At 44.8% G+C, this 13,091-nt stretch overlaps 2 protein-coding genes across 3 annotated transcripts; one reads left to right on the top strand and one right to left on the bottom strand.

Moving 5' to 3' along the window:
• The first annotated feature begins 155 nt into the window (after nucleotides 1–155).
• LOC125763493 (putative E3 ubiquitin-protein ligase UBR7) lies at nucleotides 156–1,921 on the top strand. 2 transcript variants are annotated; one of them, XM_049426746.1, is made up of 3 exons: nucleotides 156–406; nucleotides 478–622; nucleotides 692–1,921. In XM_049426746.1, exons 2-3 carry the CDS (start codon nucleotides 491–493, stop codon nucleotides 1,784–1,786), a joined length of 1,227 nt encoding a protein of 408 aa, XP_049282703.1. In that variant the 5' UTR covers nucleotides 156–406; nucleotides 478–490; the 3' UTR covers nucleotides 1,787–1,921. The 2 variants fall into 2 exon arrangements, with proteins under 2 accessions (XP_049282703.1, XP_049282701.1); XM_049426744.1 differs by having other exon boundaries at nucleotides 166–406; nucleotides 473–622.
• A 96-nt stretch (nucleotides 1,922–2,017) lies between these two features.
• LOC125763423 (ETV5-related protein Ets96B-like) lies at nucleotides 2,018–12,008 on the bottom strand. Its single transcript, XM_049426616.1, has 5 exons — nucleotides 11,491–12,008; nucleotides 8,541–9,111; nucleotides 8,215–8,442; nucleotides 6,265–6,408; nucleotides 2,018–3,107 (listed from the first exon to the last, which is right to left on the bottom strand). Exons 1-5 carry the CDS (start codon nucleotides 11,542–11,544, stop codon nucleotides 2,113–2,115), a joined length of 1,992 nt encoding a protein of 663 aa, XP_049282573.1. The 5' UTR covers nucleotides 11,545–12,008; the 3' UTR covers nucleotides 2,018–2,112.
• Nucleotides 12,009–13,091: the final 1,083 nt, after the last annotated feature.

The raw sequence follows: 13,091 nt of genomic DNA, 5'->3' as shown, positions 1-13,091 counted from the left end.
CGTATTTTACCCGGATTGTTCTTTGTTCTTTGTATCCGAATGTATCAAAACATACCTAGTATGAATCAAAATCTCCCTTCTGCAGACAGCCACGTGTTTGTGATAAAAAAGCTGGTGTTCTATTGTGTGAACAGCTGTAGTTTTCGATATGCTAGAATTCCCTATCAACCTTATGCTTTTCTAAGCAACGGTTGTTTGATTCGGAGCAATGTCCTACCGCCGATTGTTTGACAGTTGTCACTTGCGGATGTTTGGCGCTTGTGGTTCATAATTTCGCGGAAACCTTGTCTGGGAAAATATTTGTAAATCATCTGGAACAGCAATTAACCTGAAGAGATTTTGTGTAGATTGTTACGCATTTAAGTACTGTGAACAATTGTATTATTCGTACATTCCCGTAAAGATAGTAAGTATTCTGTTTCGGATAGAATAATAGAGGAAGCTTGTTACAACGATTTTTTGATCGGAACAGAACAGCTACACATTCAAGATGGAGCAAAAGGAAGACCAGGACACATCGTACGTTACCATGGCGGATATTTTGCAAGAGCAGGAAGAGCTCGAAGAAACATCTCGGGCAGTTCTCGGTGGGTCAGATGAAAAGAATTGCACCTACACTAAGGTATGTAGCGCATAATAGTGCAAGAATTTGCGGCAACAAAAACTAACTCAATTCCCTGTACTTCGCCAGGGATACGTTGGTCGGCAAGCGCTGTACGCTTGTTTGACCTGCGTGCCGGAGGCGCGGGGCGTAGAATCGAAGCGTAGTGCCATTTGTTTGGCCTGTTCGCTGCAGTGCCACGACAACCATGAACTGTTGGAGCTGTACACCAAGCGGAACTTTCGCTGCGATTGCGGTGGCAAACGAATGCCGGAGGTGAAGTGCAAGCTGGAACCAAGAAAGGAGGAAGAAAATAGCCGCAATCGGTATAACCAAAACTTCTCCGGTCTGTATTGCGTCTGTCACCGACCGTATCCGGATCCGGAGAATGATGAGGAAGACGAAATGATTCAGTGCATCGTCTGCGAGGATTGGTACCACTTGAGACATCTGGATGTGGATGAGTTAAAGAATGCGAAGGATTATGCGGAAATGGTATGCGGCGGTTGTATGGAGGCTAATCCGTTTCTGAAGAATTACGTCGGTAAGATAGAGGACACTAGCAAAACGGTGCTAGATGATACGGTTCAGGTGGATGTAACCGGTTTGGATGAGTCGAATACAACGGCCCAAGCTGATCCGGATGTAGCGGGTCCGAGTGAACCTAAGCAGCGACGATTGGACGACGCAAAGGTTCCGGAGGAAGAGCCTAAGAAGGAAAAACCAACCGTGTCATTGGACATTTGCACCATGCCACCTGTCGCTACCGAAGAGGGTGAGAAATCGTACAAGAAAGGAGCATCATTTTGGGTTGAAGGTTGGCGAAAGTTTCTCTGCCAGTGTAAGTCATGCGTCGAGCTGTACAAGAAGCACGAAGTTGAGTACTTACTGAACGAAAAAGACACAGTCAAACATTACGAAGAAGTTGGCAAGCAAAAGCATGGCACGAACGGAACGGCGTACGAACAGGGTATGCAAATGTTGGGCCAACTGGATCGTGGCACACAGGTTGATATGCTTACCGAGTACAACCGTATGACGAGCAGATTGCGCGAGTTCCTAGATCAGTTCGTGGCAAACCAGCAAGTGGTGACGCGTGACGATATTAACGAGTTTTTCGCCAAACTAAACAAGGAGCGTCGTGAGACGGCCAGCAATGGTCCGCCACCTTATTTCTGTCGTTAAGTATTGTTAGAAAACAAGCAAAACACATTTCCAAAACTTTTCTCTCATATGTATTATCGCGCCACTTACTCTCATTGGCTTAACAATTAAAAAAAGTCTACTCACAAATAAAGGTCATAGTTTGTACAAACAAAAGCAATAACGTGTTATACACATGGCCACCGGTAAGCTGTTAAATACTCTTTATTGCTTTTCATTCCGTAAAACAAATCCATCCGCGGGATAGACGGTCACGACCAGAAAGTACCTCTTCATTAGCGGGTAGTTTGAGCAAAACTCGTATGGATTGTGGGGCTTTTTTCGTGCCAGCACCAGTCTCGCCAGTTTCAACCGCTCTGGTTGTACACCACCGTTGAGCTTCCGTTGAAGTAAGGATTCCGATCCACATCATCCGTTACGTCGCCTCCTCCAACGAGCTGTCCACCACCGGGTGGACCCGCATTGTGACAGTTGGGCGAGGACGAGGACGTCCCATTTGGGCCACCGTGATGGCCACCGTGCGCTAGTCCACTATCCATCCCGGTACCACCACCGTTACACGATTGGTTTGTCTGCGCTCCGGATGTACCGTACGCCATGTTGAACAGTGCTTCAGGATCGCACACAAACTTGTACACGTACCGTTCGCCCGCTACCTTCTGCATGATGCCCTTTTCGTAGTAGTAGCGAAGACTGCGCGAAAGCTTATCATAGTTCATGGCGGGACGGTTTTTTTGTATGCCCCACCGACGAGCAACTTCCTCCGGTTCGACCAGCTTGAACTCCATTCCACGACCCGTCCAAGCAATGCACCCAGCACTGGAGGATGGTTCATCGAGCAGGGCCACCAAAAACTGCCACAGCTGAAGTGATCCTCGCCGCTGGTGCAGTGCACCGTTCGAACCATTTTGCTGCAGCGCTCCCAACGGGGAAGTATTCGTTGTCGTGGTAATGCTAGCGATGGAAGCGGACGTTCCAACGGCCCCGGTACAGTAGTCGGTTTCGCTCGACGTTACAATGTCCGCCGGTTGACGGTACGCGTAACCACCGCCTCCAATACTGGACTGATGCAGGAACGGATCGGTCGCATGAGAGCCACCAATATCGCCGGGACTTTGCTGTACACCGTGCGTCCCAATGGCCAGCGAGTGTTGGTGATGTTCGAGGGATGCGGCCGCTGCTACTGCTGCCGATGCCAGATGGGACGTAGAGTCGGGAAAGATCGAGTGCTGCGGTACCAGCTGTGGCGGGGAAGATTGTTGAGTCTGTAGCTTGAGCGACGTGTACAGCGGATCGGAAAACATTCGCTCCGAGTAGGAATGCCAGGCAGCGGCCGCCGATACTGTAACGAGATGGAAGGGGGAAGACAAACCAAACAAGAAAAAAAACGAATCACATCAGTACAAGGCATACGAAACTACGGCGAAGAGAATCCGTTGCGAAATGGTTGAATGACGATAACGTCGACGACGGCTAAAAGCAGTTGCCATTATGCATATTTAATGTCGCTAATAGAGCTGGTTCCCTTCTCGTGCGATGGCTTCAATGGATTTCTTCTTTTTCTCTCTTGTTTCTTTCACAACACTGGCGTATCTTAACCAACCAGCTTAACCTCGGGAATCACGGGATTCAGCTGTAATCGGATTTTCGGTACCTCGGCACAGGTAAAGGTACTACCCACCTTTTGCCAAAAATTCCGTCGGGATTTTGGTGCGCTAACGGGAATGCAAACGGGCTGGCCAATCTGGCCATTGTTTGCGCTTATGCAATTTTAATAGATTGAGAGTCTTTTTTTCGGTTTTTCGCTTTTTGAAATAGCGCGCATTGAAGCGCACAATTCTGCAGCTTGAGATTTCACCCAAAATCGGGACGCCGAATGGACCGAATGGATGGGGATGACTTCAATTAGAAGCTTCATTTCATTTATATCAATTATGTAGACAAACAATTAGCTGCTCGTTTTGTGGCGATTCATTCTACTCGCTTTCCAACCACCCGCCCGGCGTGGTCCCTTGCTTTTAGGCCATTAACGTGGCTTACATCGTTTGGACACGGGGTGGCTTGTTGCAAATTTAATCTCTCCATTGTTTTCCCTACGACCCCTAACCCTTTAGCACCAAAGGGTGTGTGTGTGTGTGTGTTGTGCCCCCAGCTTCGGTGTGTTCCCTAGGGGAAGTACCAGTAGGTTAGGTTCATTGTTAACAGGGTGCTTTCCTCTGATACTCTGATGGCCCGATTAAATGTGTTTGTTGCGTAAACAAGTGGCTCATAAGCGATGTTGTACGATAGCACGATGTCCAAAGGATTTAATCGTAGCAGGAATTTACGTGTCGACCACGATACCCTTAAACCGCCCAAGAAAAGGGTATAGAGCTATTTTATGCTTCACTTCGCTGTACGACCTGGTACGGACTGGTAGCTCGACAAACGGGGGTTTTTTCTCCCGAAAGGATAACATTTTACCACGGACTTTTGAAGGAATTCCTGGAGCTGGAAGGAATTGTGGGGAAGAGCGCGTAGAAGGGTGCTAATGCTAATGAAATGTTTGGCCACGCGTACGGCACCCTGCCGCCTAGGGTGGCGTTTAGTAAGGTGGTGAGAAAATCGGGAAACATACAGGGAAAAACCCCTTGGTGCACCCTTCGTTTGTCTGTTGTGCGGGTGGGCAGGTTGTGCGAAAAGCGGGGAAAGGTTTAATGTAAAATTATGAATAATAAATGGTTCGTAATGCTTGATACTTTCCAGTCAAACAAACTTAGTCGTATCACTCAATTCATCCGTAGGGAGGTCCTCTGGATTTTTGGGAGTAAAAACGTTCGGCAAATGTTGGAAGGTTAGAAACTTCGTAAAGAAAATTCGGTGGTAAATTTTAACAAACGAAGACAACTTCAAACTAGCACAAACAGGCCAAATTAGACCTTAAAAATGAAGTATTATTAGCTCACAGTAAATGACTCTGGTAAAGAGATTTTGTAGTGGAATCATAAAAGTGATTAATTTTTAATAAACTTTTGTCTTAAGCAACACATAAACATAAACAATCAGTAACCTCTATTGTAGTTAAATCTCTTGGTTAAAGAATGGAAAGCTTTAAGCTGCGGGATGTTCCATTAACTCATAGTATACAATTTTTCATCACTCCCATCGGTATCCCACCAATATACCACTAAATTGCTCCTGGTGTAGCTGCTAATCTTTTTCGTGTAAAGTGACACGCTCGCGACGCTTCAATTTCAATCAATCCGAAGCACCTTCCGTTCCATCCCTGCCAGTACGGCAAAAATCCAAAGTTACAAGTATGCAAATATGATTGTTGCCTTTCAATAACCTCTAATCTGGAAAGTCAATCAGATTAATCAAAACCGCAAACCGAAGAAGGTGCATTAGAGATTATTCTTCTCGCGATTAGAGTGAGAGTGTTTGCAATGGAATTAGATTTTACCGTATTGAGTGATAAATTTTCACCACGTCCTGATACTCACGGCTGGTGGGAGGTTTTTCTCACAAACAAACAAAAAATAAACACGCGAATGGGTGTGAGAGGAGTAAAAGGAGAAAGCCACCACTCTATCCCTATAGCAACAGTAGCACAGGATGACACGATCAGGCAATGAATATTAATTCACAATTCATTCTCCCTTCAGGCGTGTCAATTTTCCGACGGTATCGTAGCTCGATATGGCGTTGGAAAGGCGAAATAAAAAATTACCATTTTTTTGTTCCTTACTTTTCAAAATCTACACTCGCGTACGGATTTCGCGGATAAGAACGCGCGAGTACGGTGACGAAAACGAAATCCAATTTGATGGAATAGTGGTGGTGTCAGTGTGTGTGTATGAAATCGACTTCTGAATGAACCATTAACAATACACACCTCTTCATTGAGATCGAAGTGTGTGATGATGTTGAACATATTTTGGTGTTTTCTGCTTTATTCCTTTTGTGCAGTTTTCCACCCATTTCAGGGTTTGTTTGTGTTTATGGTTTTATGCATGGTGGATTAAGGAAGATGTCGCTTTCATGCCATATTTGTCACGCGTCCGGTTCTCCCACAAAAAAGTGTGGAAGGGTATTTGAACGGCCCGAGTCAAGTTGTCGTTCAAGTGGTGTATTTGTGGAATTTCACCTTTTAGATTTCTTGTGCATCAAGCGGGAAACCCTCGTATAAGAATGTTTTCCTCCTACACGCTTTTCTCCGTTTCCTCGCTCAGTTTCCGTCGGTGAGAATTTTACAACAGAATTGGTAGAAATTAAATTATGTGGCAATTTTGATTCGCGATTATTCATCTGTTGATTGTACTCGCGCGTACAATTTTCCTTTACGCCCAGGGCCGTACAGTGTGGGAAATAGAAGGTACTATCTGCGTGAAGTTTCCCCTTGTAGGAACCAATTCGATAGTCAATTTTGGTTACATTTCCGTTCCACGGCAGGGACGCGAGTTCGCTTCGGTTCCTTACTGTAAGGTGGACGTAATTTTTAAGAAGATGTTCTTACTTACCATCGTTTGGTTCGCGCTTCACTAGTTGGGGAGGTGTAGACAGCCGGTAACAGTAGGCGGCCGCGGCAGCAGCCGGATGTGCTGTGGCGGGAGTAGTCGCGAAATCGAAAAACGCCGACCGTTCGTTCCGTATGGATTTCGTCCCTACAAAAAGAAATGACCAAAGGTGTGTTATCCATAGGAAAATGTAAAAACAGAAGCATAAGTCCGTTTGGACATGAAAATGTAACAGATAACATACAGTTTGGTTCTTACTTTCTCTGGAAAACGGTATCGTACCGTAGTAGTAGAGCGTAAAAGATAAAAAAAAACCCATCCTCAAAAGCAAAAGATAGCTTGCGAGATTGCGACAAGATTCAACTTCCGTTTCCATTTTAAGGAGGCGGTTTTTTGTTGTCGCAAGTAACGCGTTTTGTTCGCGCTGTTGTGCGCAAGAAGGATAAGCGATTTGAGACCAAACTAGCAAAAAAAAAGGACAGCATTATAATGCTGAAGAAGTGAAAGATGACACACTTACGGGTGTGTGGGACACATACATGCGCTTTGCGTGTCGTTCTGGCAAAATCTTGTGAACCTACCGATACAGTAGGTATAAGGACGAACAACCGAGAAAGAACCGCCCGCTGTGACCGAATATTAAAGTCCTTTGTGTAATTTATTCTTTGATTATCTTGCATGACGGGAAAAGTCAGCCGAAATGTTGGCGAAGACGCCGCGACAGTTTCAATGGAAAACTGTTTAAGTTTTCTTTTTCATCTCGACGAAGAGGTACTGACAGGTGGGACAATTTTTGCATCTTGTGGCATTGGTTGGGTGATCTGCTGGTGAAAGGTCGAACCGAGCAGAGATCGGTTTAATGTGGGAAAAAAATCTCATTGTTATGTCATGCAGCGAAAAGGTGATTGAGGAAAAGGAACGATTTTTCAGCAGATTTAAACGTTTGTTTCTTTTTAAAATTGAGCTATTTTAAGCAATTTAGTAACGCATCTAAACGATTCCAGCGTAAAAAACGCCTAACATTATGCAATTTTGTTGCTGAAGTTGTGTATTGAATACAAACGCATCCTGAAAGTATGCAATTGATACTTTTAAGATCACAGTTGATCTTTTAAGCTGATCGATCATAGATCCTGTGAGTTTTCATGGATAAAAGAACTGTTTCATAAATATGTACAATCTATTTATTATCGGGTTTATTATCCTTGCAAAATTCTTGCCAAAAGGCTTACATGACATTTTTATTTTAAAATTCATTTTTTTACTGAACTGAACCACAGCCTTTGGCATGATAACCTACAATTTAGCCCTAGTCTCCGGCCCAATAATCCGTCCACGTGTATCCTTTTTTTTGCAATAACCTATTGTTTATTATTAAGTTTAAAATAGCTCAACAAACTCGTAAGCATATGCTATGGTCGATAGTTGATTTAATATGTCCATAGCCCCCGGGGGAGGTTTCAACCGTACCGTACGAAACGATTCGCTACTCACCAGCCCACCGGTTTGTTTGACTGTTTCTGTACTGTTAATTGAATTTGTTTTCGAATAAAATACTCGAACACGTGGACGACGAGGGCAGAAAGGCATCGGAACATTGGGGTTAGGAGGACGCTTCATTTGCGGAGCGTTTGCGGCAAAATGCGGGTTAGAGAAAGAAGGGATGCAAGTATTTGCGTTATACAGCACGGCGCACACACAGTCCTGGTCCGGGCTCAGGGCAACTTTTCATTCAGCAAGCACAGCATTACAAACGTTACAGCGTGTGTTTCGTGGGTAGTGGAAGTGTCAATATTTGAGCGTTCTCAAACTCCAAAAAGCCAACGAGAACGAGTAATGTAAATAATTTACTCTAAAATGGAGCAAAATTATTAACTTTGGCCGGGTTTGTTTTGGGGTGTATATGATGGGAAGCTACACTGGGAGCGACGTGGGACTCGGATCGGTACTTACCGTGCTCGTGGCGCAAGCTGTAACTATCACAACTTTCCTGTATGAAGGTACCGGCCGCTGCTGCCGCTGGTGTCCACGGGAGGTGACCCGGGATGGCGGGCGGTGATGCGGTCAGGTCCCGTGGATGTGGCCCATGATGATGGTGCGGATGATGATGATGGTGATGATGATGATGATGGTGCGAATTGAGCCGATACCCGGAACTGATTCGATAGTCCGGATAGAAATCTGCGTGCATAAAGGCATGAGGTTGGAGTTGTAGCAATTAAATTACCCCGTTTCTGAGGCCATGAGGACGCATGGAAGCTTCCAACAAAGTGTCCTACCGTTTGTGAGTGCCGTGGACGTGGCATTGCTCGCGTGAAATGGATTCACATGCGTTAGCGTTGCGTTTGCAAGCGATCCTGCCGGTTCCGGTGAGGATGGAATGGCCGGGTTGCTACTGCTGCTGCTGCTACCATTGCGCTGATGTGACTTACCATTGTGGGAGAGGGAACCGTTCGAGACGACACTGTTGCTACCGGTACCGGTAGAGCCACCGACACTGGTCACTGCCACTGCTGATCCGGCACGGTTGTCCAGATTGTTGTGCTGCTGCTGTGAATGTATCTGATGATGCTGATCGAGCTGATGCTGCTGATGCTGCTGCTGCTGCTGATGAAGGTGATGCTGGTGAAGAAGATAATTGGCGGCCACGGACGAGGCAACCGGTGAGGAGAGGGAGGTGGATAGGAAATCGTTCGTGTGCTGCGTGTCCCCGACGGTGGCCGTACCGACGACGAGCGTTGTACTAGCGCTCGCACGACTGTCACCCCCGCTGACAGAGAGAATCAGTGCGGCCGCTGTTGAGGTTGCGGCCCTTGTCGCGGTGGATGAAGACGCACCCGTATCGAGGTCCTGCTGTGAGCATAATGTAGTCCGCAAAACCGGGTAGACAGAGAAGGAAGCGCGGAGAATATTTAGTCAAACAGTTCAATCAAGGTTATCATTTATCAAAATCTATTCACCCAAGCACCCTGCAGTGGACTGCTGGACTGGTGAAGATTTCCTTTTTACTTGGGCTATATCATTTGTTGAAATTATGTCAATTTTTTTTCTTTGCTGCTGTTGCTTCAGTTCACGTAATAATGATTATAATATCGTTTGTTTAGCCCAGGTCGTGTTTGGTGCGGGAAATCGCGATACTTGCGCCCTGTCTGTGTCTGTTGCTGGTCCCCTGTTATTGCTTTTACCATTAACGCCACACTGCGGGATAGATGTAACCGTCTTATGTTCTACACCGCAGGTGGTCCCTGCTTGACGTGGCACAGTGGCAACAACGCAAGCAATAACCATCGACAAAAAATCCTTTACAACAATAAGCTTATCTAATAGGCGTACGAAATCGGGAATCTTATCAACGTGAAACTCCGACGAAGAAAAAAAAAAACAACAAGACAAGAGCGCTGCAAGCGCAACATTAGGTTAATCAAATATTAGCCCGATGACATTGCAACACGTTCAATTGTGTTAATCGATCTATTTGCTATTGCTGGAATGGATGGATGGGCCTGCCTTTCGATGACAGTTTCGCAAACCACAAACCGTGTCCCATAAGGAATGGTTCATGAAAAGTTGATTAGGTGTGTGATACGGGACGTCGAAGTCCTGCCGTCGGGAAATTCTCCCTTTTTTTTAGGTCGGTAAACAATGACGTTGCCGCAGTTTGTTGTTGAAGTGTAGTGACACAAAACACCGGGACAACACCCCCGCTGGAAGGAGAGGTGTAACACACACCTTAAGACAATTGTTCTTCGCACGAGGTGTTAACGATGTGTGGTGACGGACCGTTTACGAGGGAAGGTGTTGTCCCTTATGTGTATGTCAGGGCGTTACACATCGCCACCACCATGCAACTGATGGTGATGATGATGACGATGGTCAGAGACACACTCACTCATTAAGTAATTGGCTTTCGATTGAGAAATGACAAACCGAACCTGATGGAGACGCCTGGTGCCCCTGTGTGTGAGGGTTACGCTCATGTCTGTGGAATGAGGTGTTTTGCTGTCCCAAGGGAACCAACACAACCGATATCTTGAACGGGCAAAAATCGAAAGAAATTGCAGTGTGGAAAATTGAAAATAGAATTTCCCGTGCCCGCGAGATTGTGATATCCGCCGCGAGATTGTTTTTGTTTCCGGATCAACCTTCTCGGATGTTGAGTTTTTACGCTCGGGAAAAAACGCGCCATGGTACAGGTTACAATTTTACTGTCTGATCCTGCATTTTGCAATCTTTCAATTGGAGTTGGTTTTTCTTCCATGCTCTTTTGTGTGTTTATTTGTAGCATTGAAATGCGGAGACGCGAGATGGATTTCTTGAAGGAAATGCAATTAGTTTTAGTGTCAAGGAATAGTTGCAGGTGTACACAAGGTAAAGAAAGGTTTGTAGTGTTTTCAAGGTGTTTGGAGGAAGCAATTCCATTCTCATTTTTTAGTTGCTTTCCGGTGAATGACAATTTGACAATGACAAGATTAAGTCGAAAAAAGATTGATATCTACAAGAAATAACTACAAGAGATACTATAATAAAACTAAAACCCCCTTGGATTCAGTGTAAACCTTTTTGAAAAATGCCTGAAAATAATGTTTTAACCGTTGTAAAGCTGGCTTAAAACTTGAAGGAAGGAATCATCACTTTAAGCATCCGTCTTGCGGCCTTCAAATAAAGAATGGCAGGGACGAAATTAATACTCGAAAAATCGACACAATCCGGTCGATATCATTACCAATGCTCGTTCATCGACTTTCAACTCATCAAACCGGAAGAGAATGCTGGGGACTCTTGGCTGATATACGCGCGTGTGTGTGTGTGTGTGCGTGTGTGCCAAAAAAAGATGATGTTGATGACGAGAATACAACCAGTGAGCCATTGCTGGCACAGCTGAAAATCGATAAATTTGCAACATTTTGTCTACATACTGTGATTCCGTCGATTCGCCAGCCTGGTGTGCCAGGATTCGCTATTTTGGGTTGCACTTTTTGGGATCTGCGTGCGTTTATGTGTGTGAGGTTGCCTAGGAGATTGGCACAAATACACACACTGCGATGTGTCACTGTCATCGGAGGAAGATCTACCACTTCCGTTGGACTTTTGTATACGTGAAAGTGAATTTAGGCTCCGGAGCATTTGGATGGTGAGATTTGCATTTGTGTGTGTTTGGAATGTCAGCGTTCAAAGTACATCCTTTATAAATTTCTTAAAAATTAGACAAAATTTTAATAATCAACTTACCAAACGACCAAGCGTCGATTGTATTGGACTGATGCTTTGCGTCAATGCGTTCATTTTCACCTTGCGTTGGAACCCCAAAACAGAATATATTTTGTGTTTATCTTTGTCACAGCTAGGACAGCATTTTACACTGCTTATAAATGGATTCCACTTGTGCTCCACTTATATTTTAATAATCCTTATTCTAGCGCCACATTTCCACACTCACACGTGTGTACAGCTTTTCCGAAAAGCTTTCTTTAAGTTACACAGATCCTTCTGTCACATTAACTTTAAACAACACTTTGTTAAATTGCTTCACTTCACAGTAAAAAAGGCCTGTACCTAGCGTTGCACACACCGCGGCACATCATGTTCCGTAGTACAAGTTTTACTATCAACACACTGCAAACCACCAATCCACTCAACGGTAAGTGATGAAATACTACGAGCAGTAGCCACGTATCACCGAGCAAACGCCATGCTTGCTTCGATCACAATTTCCATTTGCAGGATATGCAAATTTTCACTACCCGTGGCCGGTTGCCTGATAAGGATAAAACGCTTGCATGCCGAGCGTGCGAGCAGGTGAACAGCAGCATCCGCACGCTGTGCTGGGAAAAGTGGGCGGTTCCTATGGAGCTAACGTGCGTTACTAGCAGCAAACCGTTGAGAGTGAGCAAAAATGTTTGCGCAATCGTTTTTCCATCGAAGGTCCACCTACTTGTCTTGCTCGATTGCTGCCTCTCACACTGTAAAGAATGACGGTGGTGGGTCCTTACGGTGGAGCAAATGTTGCCACACATCGCCGATTTCTTCTTCAGCGCTTGGTGCGCTTTGGTTGAGCAAAGTAGCGCTGTGTGATAATGTGATAAAGTGTGCCTTTTTTGTTTGCTTTATTGACATACTTATACACAACAACCACACGATTGCGGCTTCTGCACTACGAGAGCTAAACAAGCTGTTAATAATGTAAATGCAAAGTTATTTTTGTCATGCGGGAAATTCGTAACGATTGCTTTGATTTCTTTTGCGGATTGCATAGGCGTATGCAAAAGTATGCAATTTGTAAGCCACGTAACGCCTAATTTGTCTCTAAAATGTCCTTGTTCAAGGAATATTAAAGAAGTATTGACTACATTCTTTCTTCTTCTTCTTCTTCTTCTTCTTATTCTTCTTATTTTCTTTCCTTAGCAAATTTTAACATAAAATCCTAACTAATCATTTAACTACTGGACATTGCGTAGAAATCGTAGAACAAACAAAAACCCACCGTTACGTAGCTCGTGGTCGACAAAGCAGGGAGTAAAGCATTTTAAATAATTTAGCATTAAAAAGCAGCAAAATTCATTCCAATTTGATGCATAAAATATTAACGCATAAACCGTGAGCTATTATTTTATTTACCTTTCATGTAGCACAGGGTTCCCAGGGTTGTGTTAGGAGCGTGCCGTTCCCGTTTATTCCATTTCGTTTCACCCTCTCTAACGCCCCCTTCCCCCCCGTGGCGTCTCTTCTTCCAGCATGTTGTTATGCTGGATAGAGGTCATCACCAGCACCTGACCACACGGATCTGTTGGTGTGGAAATGTTGAGGTTTTTTGCTGAGCAAAGCGAACGGTT

This window comes from Anopheles funestus, chromosome 2RL (assembly GCF_943734845.2).
Source record: "Anopheles funestus chromosome 2RL, idAnoFuneDA-416_04, whole genome shotgun sequence".
Lineage (NCBI taxonomy): Eukaryota > Metazoa > Arthropoda > Insecta > Diptera > Culicidae > Anopheles > Anopheles funestus.
This window is presented reverse-complemented; position numbering and strand designations above follow the sequence as displayed.

Coding starts and splice junctions, on each gene's coding strand:
- LOC125763493 (XM_049426746.1), top strand. CDS start 491: ATGGAGCAAAAGGAAGACCAGGACACATCGTACGTTACCATGGCGGAT. Junction 623..691: donor AGAATTGCACCTACACTAAG/GTATGTAGCGCA, acceptor GTACTTCGCCAG/GGATACGTTGGTCGGCAAGC.
- LOC125763423 (XM_049426616.1), bottom strand. CDS start 11,544: ATGAACGCATTGACGCAAAGCATCAGTCCAATACAATCGACGCTTGGT. Junction 9,112..11,490: donor AATCGACGCTTGGTCGTTTG/GTAAGTTGATTA, acceptor TGCTCACAGCAG/GACCTCGATACGGGTGCGTC. Junction 6,409..8,214: donor CAGCTTGCGCCACGAGCACG/GTAAGTACCGAT, acceptor TTCTTTTTGTAG/GGACGAAATCCATACGGAAC.